The sequence below is a fragment of the Budorcas taxicolor genome, chromosome 19 (genome assembly GCF_023091745.1).
Source record: "Budorcas taxicolor isolate Tak-1 chromosome 19, Takin1.1, whole genome shotgun sequence".
In the NCBI taxonomy this organism is placed as follows: domain Eukaryota; kingdom Metazoa; phylum Chordata; class Mammalia; order Artiodactyla; family Bovidae; genus Budorcas; species Budorcas taxicolor.
Genome location: NC_068928.1, coordinates 55,989,122 through 56,016,560, shown reverse-complemented (window position 1 = coordinate 56,016,560; position 27,439 = coordinate 55,989,122). Strand labels below are relative to the sequence as shown.

Genomic DNA, 27,439 nt, shown 5'->3' with positions numbered 1-27,439 from the left:
GGCCCAAGCTGGTGTCCCTGCCCCCCCAGATACTCTCATCTTACCTGGCCGTGGACCTGACTGTGGGGATGGGGAGGACAAGCCTGGCCTGCTGGGCCCTGGGACATGCTTGTGGCAGGTGGGGTGGAGGGGACCTTCCAAGGCTGAAAGGCCCTGCTCCTCCACGGGAGGTCCGGGTCTCTATGCTGCTGACCCAAGGGCATCCTGGATAGCTGCCAGCATGGCCTGCAGGGCCCAGTTCATGGGCTATCCTCCACCCCACCCAGAGGCCACTCAAGCCAGACTCCTGGGACTGAACAAGCAGGGAAGGTCACTATCTGATCATCACTATAACTGTTAAGGTTAGAATTCCACCACTGGTAAAGAGAAACCTTCCAAAACCCTTATCACGGCACCAACTGCAGCAGTTAGCCTGGGCCTGGCCTGACCCTACTCACCCTTGCCCCCACCCTCTGACCTCTGATGGAGGTCCCCGCAGGTGTGCCAGCCCCACCAGGCCCTCCCTACCTCACCTGCTGGGTGGGGATGCCCTAAGGACTTTTGACTCTGATTAAGCTGGCACAGGTGAAAGGAACAGGTGGCTCAGAGGCAACTGTCACTGAGGGGCCTGGGACCTCAGCAAACAGTTTGTGTGTTAGGTTCAGGCATGTTTCTTTAATGATTTTATTTATGGTTGTGCAGGGTCTTCATGCGACGGGGGCTTTTCTCTAGCTTTGGCGTGCAGGGGCTGCTCTTTAGCGGGGCGTGAGCTTCTCACCGCGGTGGCTCCTCTTGTTGGGGAGCACAGGCTCTGGTGCCCACAGACCTCAGTACTTCAGCTCCTGGGCTCGAGAGCCCCGGCCCAGTGGCTGTGATGCATGGGCTCAGCTGCTCTGCCACGTGCGGTCTTCCCAGACCAGGGGTGGAACCCACGTCCCCTGCTTTGGCAGGAAAGCCCTCAGGCGTATTCTAGGCTCTAGTTTTCCGCGCTCCTATCTGCTGAGAGAGGCCTGGGAGCCAGGAGTCCTCAGCCACAGTGCTGGCTCTGTCATCAAAAGCCCTGGGGCCTCTAGTGAGCGCCTGCCCCTCCCTCAGTCGCGTCTGACTCTGCCCGCCAGGCTCCTCTATCCATAGGATTTCCCAGGCAAGATCACTGGAGTGGGTTGCCATTTCCTTCTCCACGAAAATACCCTAGGTGCCCTCAAAGGTCTCTTCTCCAACTGTGTTTTGAAAGCATGCCACCGGGTTACGACAGGGCGTGATGAGAGACAGACGTCAAAGGCTGTCCCGCTGGCTCTGAGGTGCCCGGCTGCCAGTTAAGCACTGGCTGCCACGCAGCCCGGCCATCTGAGGTCTGTGCCGCGGGCACCCCCTCGTGGCCTCAGCAGGTGGAGCTGCTCCCGGGGCCGCGGGATGAGGCCGGGAGAGCGAAGTGCCTTCAGGAGGCCAAAGCCTGGGGGGCCTCTGCTTCCTCCTGCAGCCGGCGGGGGGTGCTCCAGCCACGTGGAGCTGCGTCCAGATCTAACTTACTCCGCCCTCAAAACTGGCTCCAAAGACCAGGACACCCACCACTTTCCCTCCTTCCGTTCCAAACCTCCCGGGGTCACACCCTCCTGCTTCTGCAGAACGACTGAGCACAAACCCCCACACCGTCAGCCCAGTGAGGGAACAGGGCCAGCTGGATGCAGTGCGCTTTACTGGGGAAAAGGGAGGCCCTGCCAGGTCGTAGGCCCCTCTGGTCCCCAAGGCCGCCTCTACCTGCCTCCTCCGCCTGTGGACTCGGGCCATCCACAACAGTCTGAGTCCAGGTTTGGCAGGGCGGGCTGACCCTGGAGTAGCCCAGCCACAGCAGCCAGCCAGAGGCAGGCCAAGGCCGAGTCCGGCCCAGAGTCTGAAGGGCCCCACAAGGAGATTCCCAGCCTGGAGTGGGGCCAGCGCACCCTGCGCCCTAGGCTCCATCCATTCACCTGCAGCAGGGCTCCGGGCTTCCACGCCCATCCGCACGGGGAGGCCTGTCCACGCGGCAGCTGTCAGCAGAGCTCCAGGCTTCCATGCCCATCATCACGGGGAGGCCTTCCACACAGCGGCTGTCAGCAGGGCTCCGACGCCCCCTCTCTGTAGGGCTTTTCTTGCACGTAGCTGGTCTGCTCTAGAAGCCACTGTCGCTCCGGCTCACTCATCATCAGTCTGAGCGTCACCTCCTGGAAGACACTGCTCACAGCCACCTACGTGCGCCAGGGCCAGAGCAGGGCCAGGCCGGCTAAGTTACAGACCCAGGTCCGAGCACCACCGGGCCCCCTGCTCAGACTCAGGCCTCACCCTCTCACCAGCACCAGCCTCACCTGTTCAAAGTGAAGCTTTCGGAACATCCGGATGCTCGGTTCATTTCCTTGCCCAATTTTAGCCTCAAACTTGGTCAGACTTAGCCTGGTCACTCCTTCGGAAGGGATCAGAGAGGGTAAGCCGCACTATGAATCCCGCCCCCCTCCTCCCAGCACCCTCTACCCCACCTGCCCCCACCCCTGGGCCTGAAGGTTCACCCCCACCCCTCTCCTTCCCCTGGGACCGCCTGCCCAGCCCTCCTCACCGTAAAGCATCATCATAAGGACGGCCTCCGTGCCCAGGCCCTGGCCCCTGCAGCTGGGCTCTAGGAGGAATGACAAGAGTCACTGACACTGCATGCCCGGCTCACAACCCTAGGAAGCTTGCAAATACGGGTACCATTCTGCAGATGAAGAGACAGAGGCCCAGAGAAGTTAAACAACTCGCCCAAGGTTTCACAGATGAGCAACACTCAGCAACCTGACCCCAAAACTGACCCCTTCAGCTCAGTGTGCTGCCCCACGAGCACGTGCACACAGCCCTTTAGAAAGAGGCTGAGGACCACGACAGACACAGAAACGGGGGGCTCCTCACACAGCATAGGAAGATGCTCCAGGGAAGAGCACTGATTTTGGGGGGCCCCCAGTCCACCTCAAAGATGAGGCAGACTGCAGCCTGCAAATCCTAAAACCAAAGGTTAAGTTCACACCCACGCATGAGATGGGAATAAAACGAACCACCGAGGGTGAGCCGTGTGGCTAACAGGGTGCCAAGTGGTGGTCTGCCCAGCCAGGTGCTGGGCTCACCAAGGCCAGGGCCTTGCACCGAGCTCTTTCGGCAGCTTTAGGTTCAGTGGATCTGAGGGCCAGAGGGAAAGGAGGGCAGGGTCAGGTGGAACGAACCTGCAATCATGACCTCGATCTCCCCCAAGGAGGGGTCCCCGAGATCTGTGAGGAACAGGTTCACATCTCCCGCCATGCAGCTCTCTTCGCTGGTGCCCGACTGGGCCTGCCACTTCTCTGCATCCAGCACAATGAAGGTGCACTCTGAGAAGGGGGGACAGGGTTGTCACCTTCTCCCCACAGGAGGGAATAGGCCAGTCTTCCTACCTGAGCCAGAGAACTAGCCCTGTCTGAGTCTGGCAGAAAAGGGGAGCTGGTGCTTCCTCCCGCTGATTACAAAGCCCGAAAGTGGCCTCCTTCAGGAAACAGTAGCCTTCTGCAAACAGCGACTGCATTCTCAGAGGGGGATGCGACACAAAGGCCGCACTGGGCTTGCAGCAAGGGGCACGAGGGGGAGCGGCCTGATTTACAGCCAGAGCCCCACAAGCTTTCCTTTCTCTAAATCCCTCCAGGCCCGGTGCAGTGAGTGGGGAAGAGAGCAGAAGCACCAGCCCCCACCCTCGGGGTCTGGCTTCAGGGGCCGTCCCAGTCTCAGGGTTTCAGGCACCTCCCCGGCTTTCCACAAAGTGCTTTTTTTTGCAACCTTTCTGGGGGGCCAGCGGGGAATGGGAAAGGAAGGGAACCCAGGACAGCCTCTGGAATCAGCCCTCCCACAACCAGCCCGGCGCAGGCCTCCTCCGCTGCTCACTGTCCGCGTCTTCCCGCCAGCTGCGCTGCATCGCGTACTCCTGCTCCAGGGTCAGCGGCTCCGAGGCCGTCAAACGCCGCAGCTCCTCTGATTTCATCCACTCGTGGTACCTACAGGGGCGGAGGGGCAGCCTTCACCAAGCAGGACCCATTCAGAAGCCTAAGTCTTGACGTTTTATGAGATGAAGAAACGGATGCTTGAGAGGCAAACCCCTAGGGCTAACAGAGGGCCAGAGAAGACCCAAGAAAGGGTTATAATGGCTCCTATGGCAGAAGGCCACGGGCCCAGTAGCCAGAGACAGCAGGAGCCAGTCCTATCTGTCCGGCCTCCTCTCCTGTCTCAGAGGTCAGTGCGGAGGAGCAGTCGGAAACTAAACATTCCTCAAATTCCTGAGGAGATGTAATGGCAAGCCAAACTCAGCAAAGAAGGCTGGACAGATCTCCACAAAGGCGGAGTGCCAGAAACCCCCCAAAGGAAAACTACAAGCAGGGAATACACGCATACAGCACCACCAGCCCCTCTACCAGACATTCGCCAACTGCCACCGCAAGAGCCCCACCCTGAGACTCAGTCCTGGCCATCCCAAACAACAGATCTCACAACAACCCATCGGCTCAGTTTCAATGGCACCCCACTCCAGTACTCTTGCCTGGAAAATCCCATGGACGGAGGAGCCTGGTAGGCTGCAGTCCATGAGGTCACGAACAATCAGACACGACTGAGCGCCTTCACTTTCACTTTTCACTTTCATGCACTGGAGAAGGAAATGGCAACCCCCTCCAGTGTTCTTGCCTGGAGAATCCCAGGGACAGCGGAGCCTGGTGGGCTGCCGTCTATGGGGTCGCACAGAGTCGGACACAACTGAAGCAACTTAGCAGCAGCAGCATTCAGTCTCCAAGAACTGAGCCTATTTACTGGCACCAGGGGTGTGGCACTCTTTTACAACCAGGAGAGAAGACAATACCTTTCTTCCTTACCCACATGTGGTTTACAGAAAGGAATTCCTTGCTGAAAGGTCAAAAAGGAAGCTGAAGGGCGGGGTGAAAGGGGGAAACAGGGGGACCGGTGACTTCCGCCAGGGAGGTCACTGCCCTCTGCTTCAGTTTTCACTTTTTCCTATTTGCAATGACTTCTCACACCAATATTTCTCCTCCTCAGAGAAAAACAGCCTCTGAGATTTGGGCTAAGACAGGCTGACCCTCCTCACTGCACCGGAGAGCTGGCTTGCAGCCCATGTCAGGGGAGTAGTTACCTGGGCACATGCTCTGAGGTGTAGGGGACCAGCACCACCTTCTTCCCCAGCAGCAAGATGTTCTGATTCAGCCTCATGGTAGCAGCCTGCAGCTAGCGGGGAGGGCAAAGATTTCAGCACCTGAGTTTCCTCCCACTTAGGGTGGGAACCTGGGCTCTCAATTCGCTAAAAGCCTCCAGGGGCTAAGTTGTCAGAAGAGAGCCGCCATCCTTCTTCCTTCACAAACCCTTCAGAGAACACGGCCTTTAAACCCCTTGCAAGGAGGGGAACCGGGCTGGTGAAAGATAATTAAACAATCCTGGACTCGCATCTCAAGGAGCCTTTAAGCATGGGCTATCCCTTCCACCCCATCACCCAGAAGGCCTCACACCCAAGCCTGAAGATTTATCACCGAAACTTGCACCAACTTTATCCCATCACTTGCCCCAGTCCTAAGACGCCGCCCCAGACGGTTAATTTTCCGCCGCGTCTTAAACCTGTTTCCAACCCCTTTTCCCAGAGAACCGCCCCCCACACCCCGGGGCTCTCGTGAGCCAGGCGGGCCCCATCCTGGGCCCCTTTCGAGGGAGTCGGGCGGAAGGCCTCGATCGCCTGCCCTTTGTGAGGGGCCACAGGCTACGCTTCTCGAGCCCCACGGCCATTGGGATCCCGGGGACGGCCAAATCCACAGCCGCTCCTTGGCCGGGACAGGCGCCCACCTTTCGCACTCGGCCCCACAGCTTCCTTCCCCGGGCCGACGGCCGCCCTCGCTCACGCGCGTAGGCGCGCGCCCCGCCCACTTTCGTCGCGTAGAAGGCGGCCGCCGAGGCGCGCGCGCAGCCCCGCCCCCGTCAGGAGCCCAATCCGCGCCGTGCGCCCCGACCACTTCCGCCCCGCAGACGGCGGCCGCGGAGGCGCGCGCGCAGCCCCGCCCCCGCGAGGCGCCCAATCCGCGCCGTGCGCGCCGTGCGCCCCGTCCGCGGCGCGCGCGGAAAAGGTGGGCTCCCGGCGCGGACGCATGCGCGCTGCAGGCGCTGGTGCGGGACAGCTGGCGCCGGTCGCAGCCTCGGGGATCGCAGGCAGCGGCAGCGGCGGCCCGGAGCCGGCTTCGCTGCAGGTGTCGGGGCGAGAGGCTGGGGGGACGGGAGGGGTTAGGTCGTGCCCAACTCGGGGCTCCTTCAGGAGAGAGGAGGAAAATGGGGAAGAGGATCGGAGAGGAGCGAGAGCCCCAGGGCAGGTTAGGGGACGTGGAGCGGAGGCCCTGGACGGGGCTCTGGAACAAGGAGTTGGGTTGGGAGGTGGTGACCTCAGAAAGCTCCCAGCCCCTTGCCCCAGGCGGTGGAGACAGTTATTTGGCTGCCCTGTTGCGATCGTGAGCTGGCTGTTGCTGGCATTGAATGGGGATAACAAGAGTGTGTTAAGGAGACACTTGTGCTGGGTGAGACTTAGTGGCATCCGAGGACCCTTAAATCACTTGCAGTCTGAGCGGCAATGAATACATGCCCTGCACAGCCAGGGAAAGGTAGAAAGAGACCACCCAGGTGTCGTCATACAGGGAGATAACTTCTGTCCCCGCTGTCTGGTGCCAGATGTTGAGGCCATAAAGTGTCAGTCGCTCAGTTGTGTCTGATTCTTTACGACTTCACGGACTGTACCCTGCCAGGCTCCTCTGTCCATAGGATTTTCCAGGCAACAATCCTGGAGTGGGTTGCCATTCCCTTCTCTTGGGGATCTTCCCAGCCCAGGGATTGAACCCATGTCTCTTGCATTGCAGGCAGATTCTTTACTGTCTGAGCCACCCAGGAAGCCCCTGAGGCCTTAAGCATCTGATTAAAGGATGGGGAGGGGGTAGCCCTGCAGACATCCCCAGCCGCTGTCTAGGTCCATGAGAAAGCTGAAGTCTGTTCTTTTTCCAGGGAGCCGCAGCAGCTGCCGCCCTAGCGAGGAAGAAACGTTGACCCCCGAGGGACCCTTCCTCACTTTGGGAAATGGCAGGCGAAATCACGGAGACCGGGGAGCCCTATTCTCCCTACGTGAGTTTCACTTTGGGGGCCTAACTTGCCCACATCGGTGCCCTTGGCTTCTAGAGAAGCATACTGCTTCCTCTGGACTGTGCTTGTGAGCCCAGCAGCTTTCACGGCTGGGGTCTGGGAACCCAAGTCAGCAGCAAGCCATGGTGAACAGAGGATAAGAGTCAGATTTGTTAACTCTTTACATGTTGCTCAGAGAGCAGTCAGGAACACAAAATTGACTTGCTTGCCCCTTATTTTTATCTCAGGGCTGCTGTCTCTTGCAAACTGTGAGGTCAGTTCATATGGATGGGGGCTGTTGACTATGGGTTTTGCTCCACTCAGCAGTTTGAAACCACTTCACTTCTTACCTGAACTTTATGTTGCACAACTTTTATAGTCTTGGATGGCGTAAGAGGCAGAGAAAGCATGCGGAGACCTCCCGTTGTGGTTTGCTGGAACCTGTAATTAGAACAATTACAATGATGGATTTCTCACTGTTGTGCGTCTGCGTTACCCTCACATACACTCAGTTTATCTTCTTTGTGTTGTAAAAGATTGGTCATGGTTCCATCACGGAGTCCTCTTGCCTGGGTGAATAGTTGAAGGACTGGAGGATTGGAATAATCAAATGATTGATTCATGTTGTTACCAAGTATTCCAGTGCTGCTAAGTATCCCAGGAAAAGGCAGCACTGCCTTAAGTAGTGAAGTCCTCTTTCCTGAAAGTACAGCTGCCCTGCTTTGCACTTCCCTCGGGATCTATGCTCCTCTGTCTCTGCTAAGTTGTGATGTGATGGATAAGGATCCACCTCTGAGAAGAGCTGACAAAAACCCTCACACCGAGGTCCTGTGCCATTCGTGTGTGACTCCAAGGGCCCCTTCTTCACCTCGTAATTTTTTTTTTTTGGCTGTGTTGGATCTTCATTGCTACATGGGCGTTTCTCTAGTTGTGACCAGCGAGGGGCTACTCTCTAATTGCAGTGCTTGGACGTCTCGTTGCAGTGACTTCTCTTGTTGCAGTGGAGTGCAGGCTCTAGGAGTGTGAGCTTCAGTAGTTGCGGCTCCCAGGATCTAGAGCACAGACTCAGTAGCTGTGGGTCACTGGCTTAGCTGCTCCAGGGCATGTGGGATCTTGCCAGATCAGGGATCAAACCCTCGTCTCCTACATCAGCAGGCAGATCCTTTACCCCTCAGCCACCAGGGAAGCCCCTTCCCCTCATAACTGATCAGGTTAGTCTTTCTTGAACCTTGAAATGGATCGGATTATGCTCCTTTCATCTGTGGAATTATGTAATAGCCACAGCCTCCTCTGGGTATCAGCAATGACATGTCCACACTGTATATAAACGTCACCAGGGCTCCTGTGTCATCTTCCGACATCTGTAAGCTTAGAGGTGAGGAAATGAGTTATTTCTGTAGCTGAGCCTTGGGAAAGAGAGCCTTTGATATGCCCGGTTTCCTTGGGCTCCAGCTGTTCAGTAATCATTTCACACGTCAGCATGTGCCCACAGGAAATGGGGCAGTGAGACTTAAAGGCCTCCGCAAATTCCGCTTTTTAAAACTCTTTCCCTCCATCTCCTATGTGTTGGGTGTTGTTCAAGGTCTGCATTCAAGGGCCTCCTCTGGGTATTGGCCATAAACAGCGGCTCATGTTCTCCAATCGTGCTGGTGAAGAGAGAGGCAGGGGAAGGTGGATGGTACTGAGGGTGAGGTGGCAGTAAGCAGGAGTTAGCGGTCAGGGTTTGAGCGGAGGACACGCCTCCTGCCTGAGGTTTCCGTAACTGCCGTCCTGCGAGAATGATTCTTGATCCCCTGGGAGACCAGGAGGGTTGGAGATGCACCCCCCACCTCCCCGCACTGAGCCCAGAGGGACTGCGGAAGAGACTTGACTGCAGGCGCTGCTTTCCTCTGCAGCTGAATTCCCCTGCTCAGCAGAGCATAGGCGGAACCGCGCTGGCTGCCTTGGGAGAGCCTGACGCTGAGCGGTACGTCCCCAGCCCCAAGCCGCTCCCTACCTTTCTGTGCCTGTTGTGAGATCCTGCCACTCGTGGGTGTCAGGAGTGTTTGCCTTCGCCTGCGTTCTTCTGCATAACCGACGTGTGATGAGCCTTGCAGGGGGCTCAGATGACGAGCCCTCTCAAGGATAGTGGGGGTCACAGGAGCATGGTTCAGGCCTGTGCACCTCGCCCTCATAGGTGACCTCAGAACAGGCTTGTCTGTGTCCCCATATATGGGGACCACAAGTGGCACGGGACTGAAGGGATCCTGTGGTCGAAATAGAGGAAGAAGGGGGTCCCTGCCCACAGAGAGGCAGCTGCTGAGGCCACCCCCCGCCAGCCTGTCTTGCCGAAGATGGGTGATGGTGCTTTCGAAGGAAAGAGGGCTTGTTTTGCGGCCTGAAACCCGAGTTGTTGCTTCCCCATCTCCACCACCTTCTGTTTCCTGTGACAACTGTCATTGGGGAAGCCGTTGAAAGATGCCGGTAACGCCGACCTCATGCAGGAAAGCTGCGCCAAACCCCTAGAGAGTGGTGGGGGGCAGCGGGTCCCCGGGTCAGCCACAGGGAAGACTCAAGAATGGGAGGAAGCTCGGTCTGCAGGGCCGCTCCACTGAGACCCTACTCCTCTGCTTTCTATCTTGCCTCCCTGGAGGCTGTCCCCACAGAACAGTCACCAACCAGCAGAACAGGGGACCCCACACACACACCAGCTTCCTCCTGCCTCACAACTGCCTTCCACCCGACCTGGGGCTCAGCTCAGGTTTGCTCCTTGCCTGTTTGTTCTGCTCCTTGAGATCGGTCCTTTCTAAGCCCCTTGACAGAAAGTAAAGAGGGTTTAACTCTGGCCAGGAAGGTGGAGACACCATACATTTTCCTATATGGTTCCCCCCGCCGGCTACCCCCAGGCCCAGAATACTAGCCTCAAACTGAAAAATAGCAACAACCCAAGACAAATGGGATTACCCATTTCTGCTCCTAACTGCCAACAGTTGATCACTAATTAACTTCTTTGTCAAGGTCTTAAAGGGTCTTTTTCACTGAGATCTATTTGAAGCTTCTTTTGGGAGTGTGTTTATTTCACTATGCGTTTATCAGCAGTGGTTCTCAGCTAGCGGCTGTCTTGCCTACCAGGGGACATCTAGCAGTGTCCGGAGACCCCATCACTGTCACAACACAGGGCCGAGGTGGGGGCTACTGGAGTCTAGTGGCTAAAGGCCAGGGATGCTGCTAAACACCCCGACAATGCACAGAACAAGCCCCCACGACAAGGAATAATCTGGCACCAAGTATCAGCAATGCTCTGAGAAACCTTGCTTGACAGTAGACACTTGACTTTTACATCCCAACACCTTCAGCCATCCTTGAATTCACAAATGCCTTTTGTACTTAATTTCCCCATGAAAGTTTTTTTGGGAGTGGGGAAGGAAGGGCTGTGTCATGGCTTGCTGGATCTTAGTTTTCCAGCCAGGGATTGAACCTGTGCCCCCTGCATTGGAAATGTGGTGTCCTAGGTATGACCTAAATCAAATCCCTTATGATTATACAGTGGAAGTGAGAAATAGATATAAGGGACTAGATCTGATAGACAGAGTGCCTGATGAACTATGGATGGAGGTTCATGACATTGTACAGGAGACGGGAATCAAGACCATCCCCAAGAAAAAGAAATGCAAAACAGCAAAATGGCTGTCTGAGGAGGCCTTACAAATAGCTGTGAAAAGAAGGGAAGTGAAAAGCAAAGGAGAAAAGGAAAGATATACCCATTTGAATGCAGAGTTCCAAAGAATAGCAAGGAGAGATAAGAAAGCCTTCCTCAGAGATCAATGCCAAGAAATAGAGGAAAACAATAGAATGGGAAAGATGGTGGCTCAGAGGTTAAAGTGTTTGCCTGCAAGGCAGGAGACCCAGGTTCAATCCCTGGGTCGGGAAGATCCCCTGGAGAAGGAAATGGCAACCCACTCGAGTATTCTTGCCTGGAGAATCCCATGGATGGAGGAGCCTGGTAGGTTACAGTCCACGGGGTCACAAAGAGTAAGACACAACTGAGCGACTTCACTTTCACTTTCAAGAAAATTAGAGATAACAAGGAAACATTTCATGCAAAGATGGGCTCAATAAATGACAGAAATGGTAGGGACCTAACAAAAGCAGAAGATATTAAGAAGAAGTGGCAAGAATACACAGAAGAACTGTACAAAAAAGATCTTCAAGACCAAGATAATCACAATGGTGTGATCACTCACCTAGAGCCAGACATCCTGGAATGTGAAGTGGGCTTTAGGAAGCACCACTACAAACAAAGCTAAGGGAGGTGATGGAATTCCAGTTGAGCTATTTCAAATCCTGGAAGATTTTGCTGTGAAAGTGCTGCACTCAATATGTCAGCAAATTTGGAAAACTCAGCAGTGGCCACAGGACTGGAAAAGGTCAGTTTTCATTCCAATCCCAAAGAAAGGCAATGCCAAAGAATGCTCAAACTACTGCACAATTGCACTCATCTCACACGCTAGTAAAGTAATGCTCAAAATTCTCCAAGCCAGGCTTCAGCAATACGTGCACCGTGAACTTCGAGATGTTCAAGCTGGTTTTAGAAAAGGCAGAGGAACCAGAGATCAAATTGCCAACATCCGCTGGATCATGGAAAAAGCCAAAGAGTTCCAGAAAAACATCTATTTCTGCTTTGTTGACTATACCAAAGCCTTTGACTGTGTGGATCACAATAAACTGTGGAAAATTCTTCAAGAGATGGGAATACCAGACCAACTGACCTGGCTCTTGAGAAACCTGTATGCAGGTCAGGAAGCAACAGTTAGAACTGGACATGGAACAACAGACTGGTTCCAAATAGGAAAAGGAGTACGTCAAGGCTGTATATTGTCACCCTGCTTGTTTAATGTATATGCAGAGTACATCATGAGAAACGCTGGGCTGGAAGAAGCACAAGCTGGAATCAAGATTGCTGGGAGAAATATCAATAACCTCAGATATGCAGATGACACCACCCTTATGGCAGAAAGTGAAGAGGAACTAAAGACCCTCTTGATGAAAGTGAAAGTGGAGAGTAAAAATGCTGGCTTAAAGCTCAACATTCAGAAAACTAAGATCATGGCATCCAGTCCCATCACTTCATGGCTAATAGATGGGGAAACAGTGGAAACAGTGGCTGACTTTATTTTTCTGGGCTCCAAAATCACTGCAGATGGTGATTGCAGCCATGAAATTAAAAGACTCTTACTCCTTGGAAGGAAAGTTATGACCAACCTAGATAGCACATTCAAAAGCAGAGAGAGGCATTACTTTGCCAACAAAGGTCCGTCTAGTCAAAGCTGTGGTTTTTCCAGTGGTCATGTATGGATGTGAGAGTTGGTCTGTGAAGAAAGCTGAGTGCCGAAGAATTGATGCTTTTGAACTGTGGTGTTGGAGAAGACTCTTGAGAGTCCCTTGGACTGCAAGGAGATCCAACCAGTCCATCCTAAAGGAGATTCAGTCCTGGGTGTTCATTGGAAGGAATGATGCTAAAGCTGAAACTCCAATACTTTGGCCACCTCATGCGAAGAGCTGACTCATTTGAAGTGACCCTGATGCTGGGAAAGATTGAGGGCAGGAGGAGAAGGGGGCGACAGAGGATGAGATCGCTGGATGGCATCATGACTCAATGGACATGGGTTTGGGTGGACTCCGAGAGTTGGTGATGGACAGGGAGGCCTGGCGTGCTGCGATTCATGGGGGTCGCAAAGAGTCAGACACGACTGAGTGACTGAACTGAATTGAACTGAATCACTGGCCTACCAGGGAATTCACATTCCTATAAAACTTCTGGCTGAAAACCATCACTCTCTTAGGTCTCTTTGCCTTCTCTTAACTTCTATCATGAGAACCATCACCAGAGCCATTTTCCATAAAGAAATGAGGTTCTGCTCTTTATAAGCATTACCACTTATAAAAGCGATATTCAGGGGACATCCTTGGCGGTCCAGTGGTTAAGACTCCATGCTTCCACTGCAGGGGGCACAGGTTCGATCCCTGGTCAGGGAATTAGAAGTGGTACAGAATCCACCTGCCAGTGTAGGAAATGCCAGAGATGCGAGCTCAATCCCTGGGTCTGGAAGATCCCTTGGAGAATGAAATGACAAGCCGCTCCAATGTTCTTGCCTGGTAAATCCCATGGACAGAGGAGCCTGGCAGACTGCAGTCCGTGGGGTTGCAAAAAGTCAGACATGCCTGAGTGACTGACACACTAAAGTCAAAATGAGCCTGAGGACGCTCACGTCTTTGAAAAGTCAATTCAGAAGGCTAGCTGACACCCTCACATGTATTCTTGCAATGTCTCCCTAGGCCAGGACTCTCGGCAGGGGAAGCACCTCGTGCTGGTGGTGTGATCCAGTCGAGAGCCAGAGGAAGACAGCTCAACTTCTCTTGATCTTTCTGGGATCCATCCAGGGATCGAGATAAGACTGGGACGTTTAACAAGGGACTGGGATCTGCCTCTGGGATCAAAGTGAGACTGGGACGAAGACCGTCAGATTCACGGCAGAGGGAACTGAGCCAGGGCCACCGAGGGTTCCCATCTCAAGGCCGTCTGCCAGTCACCCGGAGAAATGCACAGAGACGCAGTGAGACAGAGCAAGCCTCAGACTTAGTAACAATAGGGGAAAGATAAACACCTCAACACCGAAAACCCAAACTAGGGCATCAGAAGTGCTCTCGATCCAGGGCTTTGAAACTGGGAGCAAGAAAGACTTGGGAGACTGGCAAGGGCCTTGTAATGGGCGCGGCATTGGAGTGGGCACCGCCTCCCCCCGTCCCATGGTGTGTGGGAGTTGAGGGGCTGGGTGGGAGGCGCAGGAGCTTAGTGCCCTGGACAGAGCTGTGTCCTCTCTAGAGGACGCCCTCCCATTTGTTCAGCACCCCGACGGCCAATCAACCCCTGCCCCGAGGCCTGTCTCCCTTCCTAACCACCGCCTGGCCCCTCCAGCCTCCCTGTCATGGGCCCCAGGATGGTGACCAACACTCCCTACTTCTCTTCTTCCTTTTAAATCCGACTGAGGCTCATCTGAGAATGGGTCCTGACTTAGTGTTTCTGATTTAGAATGCAGCACACGGTTCAGTTAGGAACCTGCTGTTGTAGTTCAGGCCAGAAGTGATTCATTTGAGTTATAAAGAGAGCAGTACCCACTACAGAGTCTGTGCTGTGTGGTAGGTGCTTGTTGATTCTTCTATGGATAGTTATGTGTGTATGTTCAGCCCGACCTCCTAAGTCGGCCGCCCGCTCCCGCCTTCCCTAGTCAATCCTATTTTAGGCAGGAAGTCACGCACTTGAGCATCCTACTTGTCAGTTCACCCAGCCCCATGGAAGTCATTCCGTGTTGTTGGAGTCCAGTTTTTCCATCGGTTCTGTACACTTCGCCTGATGATTGAGGGCAGAGGGACGGTTCCAAAGAATTTTGCAAGTGCTTTTGTGAAGGCTCCTAGGAATAAAATCGCCACCACTGAGATATGGAGGGAAAGGCGGTTCTGGGGCCATTCTGGGGTGTCTAGGTGGAGGGGGCTCGCAGGCAGAAAGGTTCGCACTAAGAGAACCACCGTCCTCTGCTGTCCCCCGGGATAATTAAAGCCGTAGGCTCGAGTGATGCTGCTGAGGACGAGATACACAGAGAGAGAGACTGCCAACGTCAGAACTGTAAGAGAGGTTAGGGACTAACAGCTGTTGGGTTAGGAGGTCGTTGGTGATTATATTTTTCTCTTGGTTTGTTTTTTGTTTGGTCATCGGTGATTTTTTAAGAACGCAGTTTCAAGAGAGTTCTAGAGATGGAAACCACAAACTGTGGGACATGAAGGCAGAGGATATAGCTGCTGCTGCTGCTTTTATCTCGTCTTTTGGCTGCGCTGGGTCTTCGTTGCTGCGTGGGCTCTTCTCCAGTTTCGCGGAGCAGGGGCTACTCTAGCTGCCGTGCTCGGGCTTCTCATTGCGGCGGTTGAGGAGGGGAGGGAGGAGGCACCAATTTTTGAGTTCGGAAGGGGCGATGCTTGGGAATTCCCTGGGGTTGCAGCTTCACTGCCATAGGCCCAGGGGTCGCTCCCTGCTTGGGGAACTGAGGTCCTGCAAGCTGCTTGGTGCAGGGAGAAGAGAAAGGGAAGAGTGAGGCTTGGGGAGTGTGCATGGGATGGTCTCTGTTACCTCTGTAGCATTGCTAGAGGTACAGCCTTCACTTGAGAGAAACGGGAGCCCTGGGTCTGGGTTTTGGAGACTGAGGTTTGGAGCCTTTTCGTGGGACATGCTCGCAAGTCCACCGTGAGGAGGAAAGAAAATCTGATGCCGCCGACCACAGTGGAAGGGACCCTCATCCGTCAGAGGACTCAGCGTTAGAATTGCTTTTTTAATTGTTTTAAAAGCTATTTATTATTTATTTATTTGGCTGCACCAGATATTAGTTATGGCGTTTGGAATCTTGAGTTGCAGCCTTTGAACCTTAGTTGCAGCAGGTGGGAGCTAGTTCCCTGACCAGCAATGGACTCTGGGCCCCTGCTTTGGGAATGAGGAGTCTTAGCGACTGGACCCCACTCCAGTACTCCTCCCTGGAAAATCCCATGGATGAAGGAGCTTGGAAGGCTGCAGTCTGTGGGGTCGCTGAGGGTTGGACACGACTGAGTGACTTCATTTTCAATTTTCTCTTTCATGCATTGGAGAAGGACATGGCAACCCACTCCAGTGTTCTTGCCTGGAGAATCCCAGGGACGGGGGAGCCTGGAGGGCTGCTGTCTATGGGGTCGCATAGAGTCGGACACGACTGAAGTGACTTAGCAGCAGCAGCAGCAGCTACTGGACCACCAGGGAAGTCCCCTCATCGTGAGGATTTTTTTTTTCAATTCCAGGAGCCTTTAGCAGCTTCATATTAGGGAACTGATGAAGCGAATGCTGATTCATCTCTGAGGCCCGGGGTCAGAAAGGTTAGAACAGGGAAGGTGTGGGGAGCTGGTGGGGCAGTGCCAGCTTTCAGGAACCAGCCGACTGTCAGTGAGGCCACGGCCGAGCGGGAGGCCTGGGGAGGGAGGGCCGGAACTGGGCAACACAGGAAACACAAAGGCAGGTGGGTGAGGATGGACGGGGTGTGGGAGCTGAGGCTTCAGGTCAAAGAAGAGAATTTCATGGTGGAGATCTTGAAAAGGGAATCATTGGAATTAGCTGAGCTGGAGAGTAGGTGTGAACTCAAGCTTCAAACCTGAAGTCAGTGACTCAGCAGTTCCACTGGGAGGTGGGTTGCCAGGGGTGACAGGAAGTTGGGAGTGGCTCCCAGTGAGTAGGGGGTTTCTTTAGGGGGTAATGAAATGGAATTAGATGGTGGTGCTGACTGCGGAACTTGTGAATATACCGAAAACCTGTGTACTTTAAACGGCTGAACTTTATGGCACATGAATTATTATAGCTCAATTTTTTTTTTTTTTTAAATTTTGGCTGTACCACAAGGCTTGCAGGATGATCTTAGTTCCCCAACCAGGGATTGAACCTGAGTCCCAGCAGGGGAAGCACCAAGTCCTAACCACTGGACCGCTGAGGAATTCCCTCTCAAATTTAAGGAACGAGGGCAGGAAAAGGGAACCAGCATGAATGTTGACATCCCAAAGGGCAGTTGCAAGGATGGGTGGGGAAGAGGACTGGGTTGCGTGCTCAGTGGTCTTGGAAAAGTAGGGGTTTTTTTTAGAGGGTCAGCAGTGTGGGTTGGTCTGTGTGCCAGGTCACCCCAGACATGTTGGCCTGTCCTCAGGAAACCTGCAAGTGGGTTGAGCAGAGCTGCCATCTAAGATGCAGCTCCGAATACTGTGCCCTGATGAAGTGATGGGGGTGATGACGCAAAAGAGGAGGGTAAAACCGAGCCCCAGAGACTTTTTGAAAAGACGGATGGACCACGGGCTTTGGTCGCCCAGCGTCCAGCTGCAGATCCCGCCTCCCTGGAACCCGAGAGGAACCCTCCCTTCTTACGTGCCCTCCTGGCTAAGGCCTCCTGGGCCTCCTGGTTTCCACAGGTTTTGTCATAGCCCAGGGTCACCCTTGGGAGCTGCTGGGGGTGGTGAGGCTTGTCAATTTCTGGGCTGCTCAAATGTTGCCTCTCTCGGTTCCAGGTCGGACTGGTATATATGTTCAACCTCATCGTGGGCACCGGTGCACTCACCATGCCCAAGGCCTTTGCCACAGCCGGGTGGCTGGTCAGCCTGGTGCTGCTGGTATTCCTGGGCTTCATGAGGTAAGAGGCCATCCTGGACTGGGGGTGCTGGGGGTGAAACTGGGGGCACCTCCCCGGGGAGCCTGAGCTCTCTCCATCTGTCTGACAGAGACACCTGGTAACAGGTTCGCAGAGCAAGGAGAGGAGGCCCAAAGGTCTTGGGGCGGCGGGGGTTCACACTGATGGAGTAGTTGCCCACCCCCCATCACTGGAAAGTTAAGACCTCCAGGGACTTCCCTTGCAGTCCAGTGTGGTTAAGACTCTGAGATTCCACTGCACAGGGCACAGGTTCCATCCCTGGTCAGGGAACTAAGATCCCACATACCCTGAGGCACAGCAAGACATTAGCAGAAAAAAAAAAAACAAGCGAAGACCTCCAGTTAGGCTCCAGGATGTCTCATGTGGGGCTCACGTGTTTCTTCCCCGGCTGGCTTTCCTCCTCTGCTGCGCCCATAATTTCTGAATGTGACCATCGGCATGTGTTCCTGAGAAGTTCCCAACCAGCCACAGAAGAGATGCCAACTAACGTTTCAGGTGATCCCAGGCAATCAGCTCGGAATTTAGGGTTTGTTTAAGATAGTTTCACCGAGCAGCAGCGATAAGCAGGCAGGTGCAGCCATATTCAGGTGTTAATCTCACATGGCTTCGTGCCCAGCAGCAAACAGGAGGCCCAGCCCTCGGGCGCCCACTCCGTGAGCAGGTGTGCATGGCTCACCTGGGACGCAGCAGCTGGTGCCTCTGCAGGCCACTCCTCGGGGAACTCACAGGCAGGGGCCCCAGGCTAGAGAGGGATTTTGTTGTTCTTGTTTAGTCACTAAATAAGAAGTCACTTGTTTAGCTGCTCTTTTGCAACCCCGTGGGCTGTAGCCCGCCAGGCTTCCCTGTCCATGGAATTTTCCAGGCAAGAAGACTGGAGGAGCTTGCCATTTCCTCCAGGGCCTCTTCCCGACCCAGGGATTGACTCCCGTCTCCTGCACTGGCAGGCAAATTCTTGACCCCTGAGCCACCCGGGAAGCGCCACAGAATTTAGTAGCTGAAGTCAACTAAGGCTGCACGGGGCTGCACAGGGTGGGAAACGGCCCTGATTCTCCCTTTCTTCCTGTGTTTTCCTCTGGGGAGGTTGTATGTAGCCTCAAGGTACTGTGGGCTCATTACGTCCTGCAAGCTCTGTGCCCAGGAGCCCTAGACGTCCTTGTCCTCCTGTGACTCCACTGTCCCCTTCAAAGGACCTTCAGCACAGGCAGCCGCCTGAAAGGGAAGTGGTTATTGGGGGCACTCAGGCAGGGGCCGCCACGCAGGGGCTGCCACACCCCCCCAACCCATTATATTCCAGCATGATCCATGAGCTGGCTTCGTGCAGCCACGAGAGCCTCTTTATGCCTTAATTAAGATGGATTTTAGTTTTACTTCCCAAAAGAAGAGGCAATGGAAAGCCCTTAAAATGGTCACTTAGGCAAGATAATGAGAAACCTTTCTAGGAGGAGCTGCGGTGGCTGGAGTTTCAGGGCTGTCTGCCCCGCCCCATTGGCTGTGGGTTAACTCCTGGGCAACCCCACCCCCACCCCATCCCCACCGCCTGACTGCCAGCCTGCGGCAGGTGCCAGCACCCGAGGTGAGCCACGGGGGCCTGCGGCAAGCCCGCCTGCCCAGCAGCTTCAGGAAAGAGGGAGGTGAATGTTCCTGAATGTTTCACCTGCTCCGTTTCAGCAGGGGTGGGGTCACTCCGGTTTTCGCAGCAGGAACCCGGCCCTGCCCTGTAACGTCTGCTCACAGAGCATTCTTGCTGTCAGCCCAGTCTCTCCGGTTTCCTTAAAAAAAGTAGATTCTCTTCACTCTAGTCTCACGTCTCACAAAGGTCTGATGCTACCTCCCAATCTCCGTTTTGATTCGGGCCGGGTTATTAGGCTATTAAAATATTAACACATTTTCATCTGTTAATATGTTTTAACTTATTAATTAAATATGTTGATTTATTGCATTCTTTCTTCATTTATTTTAATAGCAAACATTAAAATAACAATTATTTTAATATTAGCCAGATTATTAGGAAAGTAAAAGTACCCCCTACCCCCCGCAAGAAGTAAAAAGGGGAGGGTGATTCCAGGGCCAAGCACCCTTTTCAGTTATCCACACCCGTGCTCCGTTCATCAGCGTGTGTAAGTGGGGTTTGACCGCTTGCCCAGCGAGGATCTGTGAGAGCTGCCTACTGCCCTTCCCTGAAGCCCCGGGCGGCCCCCTTCTGGACCGGCTTCCTCCTCCCAGTATAGAGCCTCATCTGCTGTCTCTCTGCCCCCCATCTCTCTCACCTCTGCCCCCAACAGGCCCCTCCTGGGGTGCTGTACCACCTTGCCCCCGAGTCACCTCTCCCCCAAGGTCACACTCTCTCCTTCCATCAGCTTGATTCACACCCTGGTCTCCTGTGCACTGAGAATATGTTCTAAATATAAACAGACATCAGGGCGAGCCCATGAGGCACCGTGGAGGCACACACACCTTCGTACAGGGTCGGACCCATCCCAGGACTTGGGGTTCCTTCCTCAGCAGAGAGAATGCTTTGGGCTGGCTGGTTGGTCGGGTCCGGTTTTCAGTGGCTTTTCCTTTTATCTTGTGCCTCCTCCGACCTCCTCCCTGCCTTTGGCGATTAACCCGTGGCCTTTCCCTGCAGCTTCGTGACGACTACCTTTGTGGTGGAGGCCATGGGGGCGGCCAACGCTCAGCTCCGCTGGAAGAGGATGGAAACCCACCAGGTGTGTGGGCCACCCTGGGCTCCGTCATGGGGCCGCTGAGTGCAGAGAACGGGCCAGGCCTCTCCCCGCAACCCCCTCCTGACCGTGGGCAGCTCTGGAACCTGGAAACGTTAAAGAAAGTTAGTCAGTCGTGTCCGACTCTGCGACCCCATGGACTGTAGCCCACCAGGCTCCTCTGTCCAAGGAATTCTCTAGGCAAGAATTCTGGTGGGGGTTGCCATTTCCTTCTCCAGAACCTGGACTTCTCTGGACATTAGTGAGGAGCTGAAGTTCGCAGCCATGTCAGCTTCCAGAATATGCACAGCCTCTGCTGTTGTGCCCTCCTCCCCCAGTGCTCTCCGCCATCCCCTCCTTGCTCCCTCCTTCCCCGGTGCTCTCCAAGCATCCACTCAGGCTCCCTCCTCCCCTAGTGCTCTCCGCCATCCCTTCATTGCTCCCTCTTCCTCCGGTGCTCTCCGCCATCCCCATTGCTCCCTCCTCGCCCGGTGCTCTCCGCCATCCCCTCCTTGCTCCCTCCTCCCCCGGTGCTCTCCGCCATCCCCTCCTTGCTCCCTCCTCCCCTGGTGCTCTCCAAGCATCCACTCAGGCTCCCTCCTCCCCCAGTGCTCTCCGCCATCCCCTCATTGCTCCCTCTTCCCCCGGTGCTCTCCGCCATCCCCTCCTTGCTCCCTCCTCCCCCGGTGCTCTCCAAGCATCCACTCAGGCTCCCTCCTCCCCCAGTGCTGTCTGCCATCCCCTCATTGCTCCCTCTTCCCCCAGTGCTCTCCGCCATCCCCTCCTTGCTCCCTCCTCCCCCGGTGCTCTCCAAACATCCACTCAGGCTCCCTCCTCCCCTAGTGCTCTCTGCCATCCCCTCCTTGCTCCCTCCTCCCCCGGTGCTCTCCAAGCACCCACTCAGGCTCCCTCCTCCCCTAGTGCTCTCCACCATCCCCTCCTTGCTCCCTCCTCCCCCGGTGCTCTCCAAAGATCCACTCAGGCTCCCTCCTCCCCCAGTGCTCTCCGCCATCCCCTCCTTGCTCCCTCCTCCCCTGGTGCTCTCCACATCCCCTCCTTGCTCCCTCCTCCCCCGGTGCTCTCCGCCATCCCCTCCTTGCTCCCTCCTCCCCCGGTGTTCTCCAAGCATCCACTCAGGCTCCCTCCTCCCCCGATGCTCTCCGGTCATCCCCTCCTCGCACCCTCCTCCCCAGTGCTCTCTGTCATCCCCTTCTTGCACCCTCCTCCCCAGTGCTCTCCGATCATCCCCTTCTTGCTCCCTCCTCCCTTAGTGCTCCCTGAGCATCCCCTCCTTGCTCCCTCCTCCCTCTGACCTGGGAACCTTCATCCCAGGACCCATGATGCACCTCTCCCCCTGAGCGCCTCTGACCCTCTGATGGGACAGCCCGGAAGTATGGAGAGCTCCCTGCTCAGATGCCTTCTAGGAAGAGAGAACGAGCAAGCAGGCTCTCCCTTGGGTGTCCCCTTTCCTTTCCTGTCTTCCTTACCCTCCGCATCCCGCCCCCTCCCAGGAGGAGGAAGACGACGACTCCTCCTCGGCCTCCGACAGCGACGTTCTCGCCCAGGACAGCTACGAGCGGGCGGAGAAGCGGCCCATCCTGTCTGTGCGTAAGTCTTGGGGTTCCGGGCTGGGCCGCACTCCCGTCTGGTCCATGGGGTTCCCCTTACTCATGGAGAGGGCTCAGGGCAGGGGCGGGGGTTCTCTCTGCAGAGACCCTCTGAGAGCACTTCCCACCTGAGGGCTGATGCCAGGAAGGCAGCAGGGAACATAGAGCAGAGCCGCAGCCCTGGAGCCGGGCCAGGCTCCCCCCTGCTGGATCTGCCGCCAACTGTTGTCTGCAGCCTGGGGAGGGCCCTTGACCTCGGCCCCTGGAAGCCCAAGTCTGTGTCAAGTCTGTAACTTCCCTCCTTCCTGTCCCACCAGACAGACACACACCCAGAGCCCAGCTGAGCCAGGGAGGCACCCCCGCCTTCCCACTCACCCCACAGTGAGCATCCCTGGCTCCCTTTCTGTAGACATTTTCTCTTTTCCTTTATTTATTTATTTTTTGGCTGCACTTGGAGGCACGTGGGATCTTCGTTTCCCGACCAGGGATCAAACCCATGACCCCTGTGATGGAAGCTGAGTCCTGACCACCAGGGAGCCTCCTCTATGGGGGTTTTTAAAAATGTTTCAAGCAGGAAACACAAGGAAAAGTTTTCTTAAGAGTTTGAGCCCCTTGGGATTTCATTATTCTGGAGGATTCAGCGAACCCAGCACCCCTCCGAGGAGCTTGTCCTCGTGGGGAAAAGTTACACCCCCTCTTTGCTCTTGGCTCCACAGAGAGACACGGATCGAACCTTTTCGAGATCACAGACCGGGTGGAGCTGGGACAGATGGCCTCCATGTTCTTCAATAAAGGTGGGGGTGCTTTCTCCACGTGGGGAGCGGGCAGGGAAAGCTGGTGCCTTCCCGCGGGCCGGGGCACCCGGGTCGGGGGTTCCACCTTGCCTGGTGACAGGGCACGGGAGAGGGAGGAATGGATTCTTGGCCTGCGAAGCCACCTTGCTGGGAGGCCTGAACCCCTTCAGGGTGTTCTCTTGGTTCCCTCCCTGTTCACTGTATCGGGAAATGAAAAAGCAGCCAGTGGTAAAGGATCCACCTGACAATGCAGGAAACATGGGTTCAGTCCCTGGGTTGGGAAGATCCCCCAGAGACGGAAACGGCAACCCACTCCAGCATTCTTGCTTGGAGAATCCCATGGACAGAGGAGCCTGGTGGGCTATAGTCCATGGGGTCGCAAAGAGTCAGACACTAAAAAACAGCAACTCAGCAACTATGGGGCTTCCCTTGTGGCTCAGCTGGTAAGGCATCCACCTGCAATATGGGAGACCTGGGTTCGATCCCTGGGTTGGGAAGATCCCCTGGAGAAAGGAAAGGCTATCCACTCCAGTATTCTGGCCTGGAGAATTCCATGGACTGTATAGTCCCTGGGGTCGCAAAGAGTCAGACACGACTGAGCGCCTTTCACTTTCACTACTAACTATGGCTCACAGAGGCTGGGTCCCAAACAGCTTTCCAGTGGAGGCGGCGGGTGGTTCTCTTCCTCTTTCTTAATTGCCTCTGCCTTGTCTCTTTTCTTCTGGACTGTTGTGTCTAGGACAGCCCAGAGCACCCCCCTCCAGTGACAGCAGGGTGGTGTGTGGCTGTGTGTGGGGAGGGTGTCTTCACAGTGGCCGGCAGAGGGCGCCAGGAGCCCGTGCTCAGGGCCGCTGTCTGGACTCTGCAGGGCTGGTCGTGACCTCCTGGCGTGCTCCACCTGCTGCCTGGTGGGATCGCAAGGACAGCGGCCAGCTCAGATGCTGCCGTCCGTGTCGGTTGTTCTGGCAACATCTTAGGCCTCCATTCCAAATCTTGTTCTTCTGGGAGATGATCTGTTAAAGGGTTTAGTTTTTGTAATGCCCAAACCTTCGCAGAGAGTCGGACACATCTCAGGAAGTGCTTGACCTTGCAGTTACCTTGGGAGATTTTTCTGCCCCTTCATCCAAGCCCCCCTGTGTGCAGAGGGGAGCGTCTCCACTGGCTCTTTCCTGTCTTGAATGTGACTGCACTGAGCTGGAGCCACGGCGGAGACTGTGGAAACTAGAATCTTCTTGGCTGTTTCTTAGGACATCAAGCATCCACTTATCACCGTGGTGGGATGGGACAGGAGATGGTGATCGAGGTCACCCCAGAGCCTGCCTCTGCCCTTCCCCACCGGACCAGACTCAGAGAGAACTCTCAGAACTCATCAGACCGAGACTGGCTGTGTCTGGGCCCTCTGTGCTCTTCTTTCGTCCCGTTTCTCTCCCTGTCTCGTTATAAGAGACTGCCACTGCACAGCCTCCCGCCAAACGCAAGCTTCTGAAACAGAACGCACATCGAAGCGAGGGCATACACCTCTTAAACCTCCTTCCTAACCTTCGTGTTTTACAGTCCACTCTGATTTCTTTATAAGAATTCTAGGAACTTGCAGTTTCGGGTTTTTTTATGTTGTTGTGTATGAGTGCCCCGTTGTCTAGACTTCTGGGTTACCCAACACTGATAGAAAATGAACATACTCATTCGAGAGCAGCTCAGACGTAGAGGACACCCTCCCCTTGTCTGCTCCGGGGTTTCTCAAGCTCGGCTCTGTTGCCGTGTGGCTGGACCCTCCTTCACTGTGTGGCCTGCCCTGCGTGTTGTAGGACGTTGAGTAGCACCCTTGACTTGTCCCCACTAGTGGTCAGTAGCTCTTGCCCAATCCTGGCAATCAAAAATGTCCTCAGACTTTGCCAAATGTCCCCAGCAGGAGGTGGGGTGCACAGTCGCCGCCCCCCTCCCCAAACTGGAATCACTGCTCAACTCAATCCTAATTCACCGATCAGCCCATTACCTTTGGAAGGGCTGCCACCCTCCATACAAGGCTCCCTGAGGGTCCAGACTCAGTCCTGTAATTAGAAATCCCAGGCCTGGTCACTGCAGTCCTCAAGGAAGTGCACTGATCCTCCCACTTTGTGTCTCGTAATGAAATTTATTGATCAGGGAGGGCCAGTGGCAGTTTATAAACAGCTGACATGAGTGCACTGCGGGCAGAGGAAAGGCTGGGAGCAAGGAGGGGCAGTGACCCCTGCCACCCACAAGACTTGAGGGGGAGCCGGACTCAGAGCCCAGGGGTGAGCAGCGGTGACCCCCCCAGGGACCGCCGAGCTTGGCCATCGGCGCTCTCTGAAACCCTCCAGGGTTCTTCCAAGAATAGTATCTTCTGAGTCTTTTCCCCCTAGACTCCTAGGAGCAGAGCCAATCTCAAATAGCCCAGGAGGAACTTGTCCCTGACTTTCCCCTCCCACCACCCCTGGGGACCCAGAGGCTCTTTGGAGCCACCAGGATTAGAAGCGAACTGCCACTTCGTTTTTCTTTCTGTTCTCAGCGACACCAGCAGCTTGAGATCAGTGACACTGAAAACAAGCCATCAGTTTGAAAAGGAGTTTGAGGCTGGCTGTCTGGGGCCATGACCCTGAGGTTGTAGGGCCCGGATGCTCTTTTAAGGCACTTTTACATCGGGTCTTTATAGCCGGAATCACGTGTGGAATTTAGCGCGGGCTGCATTCTTCTCACTGGACAGGATTAGAGACGGTCAGGGACTTGCCAGGGTCAGGAAATGAGGCTGGCAAGATTACGGCCAGAGCCAAGCTCCCGGGTCCTAGTCCAGGCCCCTCCTTGGGAGAGAGGGACCAAGGTTGGCCTCTGCAGAGGGACCCTCCTCGTCAGCATCCTCCCCGCAGGTGATTCTAGTAAGAAGGAACGTGAGCCGCTCCCCGCCCCGAGCACACCAGGCCAGCCTCGCCCTTGGGTGCTTGGTGATGGGCCACATTTATGAAACACTCAGTGTTTGGGAATCCAGGGCTTTTCACTCTCTTGTTTTCAGCTTCCAGGCTTCCCTGGTGGCTCATCTGGTAAAGAATCCGCCTGCAATGCAGGAGACCTGGGTTCAGTCCCTGGCTTGGGAAGGTCCCCTGGAGAAGGGAAAGCTACCCACTCCAGTATTCCAGCCTGGAGAATCCCATGGACTGTATAGTCCGTGGGGTCGCAAAGAGTCAGACACGACTGAGCGGCTTTCAGCTCCCGGAGCTGGGCCACTCCGTTACCCTCTTGCTTTTCAGTCCCTCGGGCCGCATATGGCTGCAGAAGATCCCCGGCCCAGGCCTGCCCTGGGGTTCAGGCCCCTGCCTCAGGCCATCCCCCCTCGTCCCTGCCCGCCCTCGCTGGGCAGCCTATCCCGAGCGCAGACGCCTCCGGGTCCTCCGCGGCCAGTGCAGGCCCCACGCTCGCTCTGCAGCCGGTCTGGGTTCAGAACCTCTCTGATCCAGCCTGGCCCAGCCCCCCACTCTCACGTGACAGCCACGAGCAGACGCGTCTGCCGCCAGCATCAAGGTGTAGGCAGCCGGAATGAGAGGCAGGGCTCGGGGAAGGCCTTCCCCACTCCGCTCGGAGAGCAAGCCACCGTCGTGAGAAAAGCAGGCGGGAGGCTGGCTCCCTGACCAACGGCTCTGTTGCTTCCAGTGGGGGTCAACCTGTTCTACTTCTGCGTCATCGTCTACCTGTACGGGGACCTGGCCATCTACGCCGCAGCCGTGCCCTTCTCCCTCATGCAGGTGACCTGGTGAGTGTCCCCGCCCCACCAGCTGCAGCCAGGTGGGCTCCCTCAGGCGGAAGCCCAGCACTGAGCGACTCCATCAGCGTCCCCAGCTGGTCGGTGTCCGAGGCCCTTCTCTGCACGTGCCCTGCCCAGCCATGTGTCCTGGCCTGTGGAGACACATTCCTCACCACTGTCCCTCCCCGGCCTCGCTGGGAAGGGGTCTGGGGTTCCCACCGGGGGCTCCCAAGTGGCCGAGAAACGGTGCAGTGGAATTAGTGGACAGTGCCTGCCCCCAGAAACCGGAAAGCCTGCAGGGTCAGATCGTGGGACCCAAAGCCGCAGTGCGGGGCAGGGCATCGAGGTTCCGCGATTGCCCGCAACTGACAGAGGCAGGTTCTGTCGGCTTCCGGCCAAGCAGGGAGGCCCACACTGAGCCACCCCCTTCTCTTCATCAGCAGCGCCCTAGGCAATGACTCGTGCGGCGTGGAGTCCGACACCAAGTACAACGACACGGACCCGTGCTGGGGGCCCCTGCGCCGCACGGACGCCTACCGCATCTACCTGGTGAGTGGCCAGCCGGGCGGGACCCGGGCCTGTGAGTCGCCTTCACTCTCGGCTGGAGCCCTCCCCAGAGAGGAGCGCCGACACAGCTCCACACCCTGGCTGGTTCCCGGGCTCTTGGTCCTGGTCGGAAGGTGGATCATGTCACTACAGGGCCAGCCTCAGGGAGTCCAGGCCACCAGGCCTCTGTCGTATGTGGTCTGGAGCTGGCATTCAGGTCCGTGCCAGCTCCAGGGTGACGAATTCTCATAAACTTAGCTCAGGCTTTCAGGGGACGCTTAGCAAAGCCCCATTAAGAGGCCCCGGGCTGGTTTTCTGGAAGCTTTTCCTGTTTTGACCTTCCACCCTCCCAACCCCACGAGCATGTGAGTGGATTCCAGGGCAGATTCCCAGCTGGGCGGGTGGGACTGAGCTGTCTCATGGAGACCCTGATTATGGGCAGCTTCCCGCATGAGGAGGGATCAGCCCCGCTCGCTCTCCGTCTCCCCTGCTCTCTGTAGACAAGGGAGGATGAATCTCCAGGCTCCGTCTTGATTGCTTTGTGCTGTTGTGGAGAGGTTGGGGGTTGGAGGGGGGTGGAGCTGAGTGACACGCCCCATGAGTCTCGGGTATCTGTCTCTGCCTGGTTTGCAGGCGGGACTCAGAAATG

The 27,439-nt window shown here is 55.8% G+C and overlaps 2 protein-coding genes across 5 annotated transcripts in view; one reads left to right on the top strand and one right to left on the bottom strand.

Annotated features, from left to right (window-relative positions):
- Positions 1-270: 270 nt before the first annotated feature.
- Positions 271-5,916, bottom strand: NAT9 (N-acetyltransferase 9 (putative)). 2 transcript variants are annotated; one of them, XM_052657658.1, is made up of 7 exons: positions 5,842-5,889; positions 5,144-5,229; positions 3,892-4,001; positions 3,204-3,347; positions 2,567-2,626; positions 2,322-2,416; positions 271-2,204 (listed from the first exon to the last, which is right to left on the bottom strand). In XM_052657658.1, exons 2-7 carry the CDS (start codon positions 5,218-5,220, stop codon positions 2,070-2,072), a joined length of 621 nt encoding a protein of 206 aa, XP_052513618.1. In that variant the 5' UTR covers positions 5,221-5,229; positions 5,842-5,889; the 3' UTR covers positions 271-2,069. The 2 variants fall into 2 exon arrangements, with proteins under 2 accessions (XP_052513618.1, XP_052513617.1); XM_052657657.1 differs by having other exon boundaries at positions 272-2,204; positions 5,144-5,235; positions 5,842-5,916.
- A 248-nt stretch (positions 5,917-6,164) lies between these two features.
- TMEM104 (transmembrane protein 104) overlaps positions 6,165-27,439 on the top strand; it is a 54,641-nt gene continuing 33,366 nt past the window's right edge. The window contains exons 1-8 of one of the 3 annotated variants that reach the window (XM_052657413.1): positions 6,165-6,239; positions 7,043-7,155; positions 17,251-17,372; positions 20,017-20,098; positions 21,604-21,700; positions 22,416-22,493; positions 26,154-26,253; positions 26,685-26,793. In XM_052657413.1, the coding sequence (XP_052513373.1) occupies positions 7,111-7,155; positions 17,251-17,372; positions 20,017-20,098; positions 21,604-21,700; positions 22,416-22,493; positions 26,154-26,253; positions 26,685-26,793 (633 nt within the window). In that variant the 5' untranslated portion in view covers positions 6,165-6,239; positions 7,043-7,110. Of the gene's footprint in view, positions 6,240-7,038; positions 7,156-17,250; positions 17,373-20,016; positions 20,099-21,603; positions 21,701-22,415; positions 22,494-26,153; positions 26,254-26,684; positions 26,794-27,439 lie in introns of all 3 variants that reach the window. The other 2 variants (XM_052657414.1, XM_052657412.1) reach the window with 2 other exon arrangements.

Excerpts from the sequence above, each read along its gene's own strand:
- NAT9 (XM_052657657.1), bottom strand. The coding sequence starts at position 5,220 with ATGAGGCTGAATCAGAACATCTTGCTGCTGGGGAAGAAGGTGGTGCTG. Across the intron at positions 4,002-5,143 it reads ACCTCAGAGCATGTGCCCAG|GTACCACGAGTGGATGAAAT; the intron begins GTAACTACTCCC and ends CCGCCCCTGTAG. Across the intron at positions 3,348-3,891 it reads CTGGCGGGAAGACGCGGACA|AGTGCACCTTCATTGTGCTG; the intron begins GTGAGCAGCGGA and ends CCCCCTTCTCAG.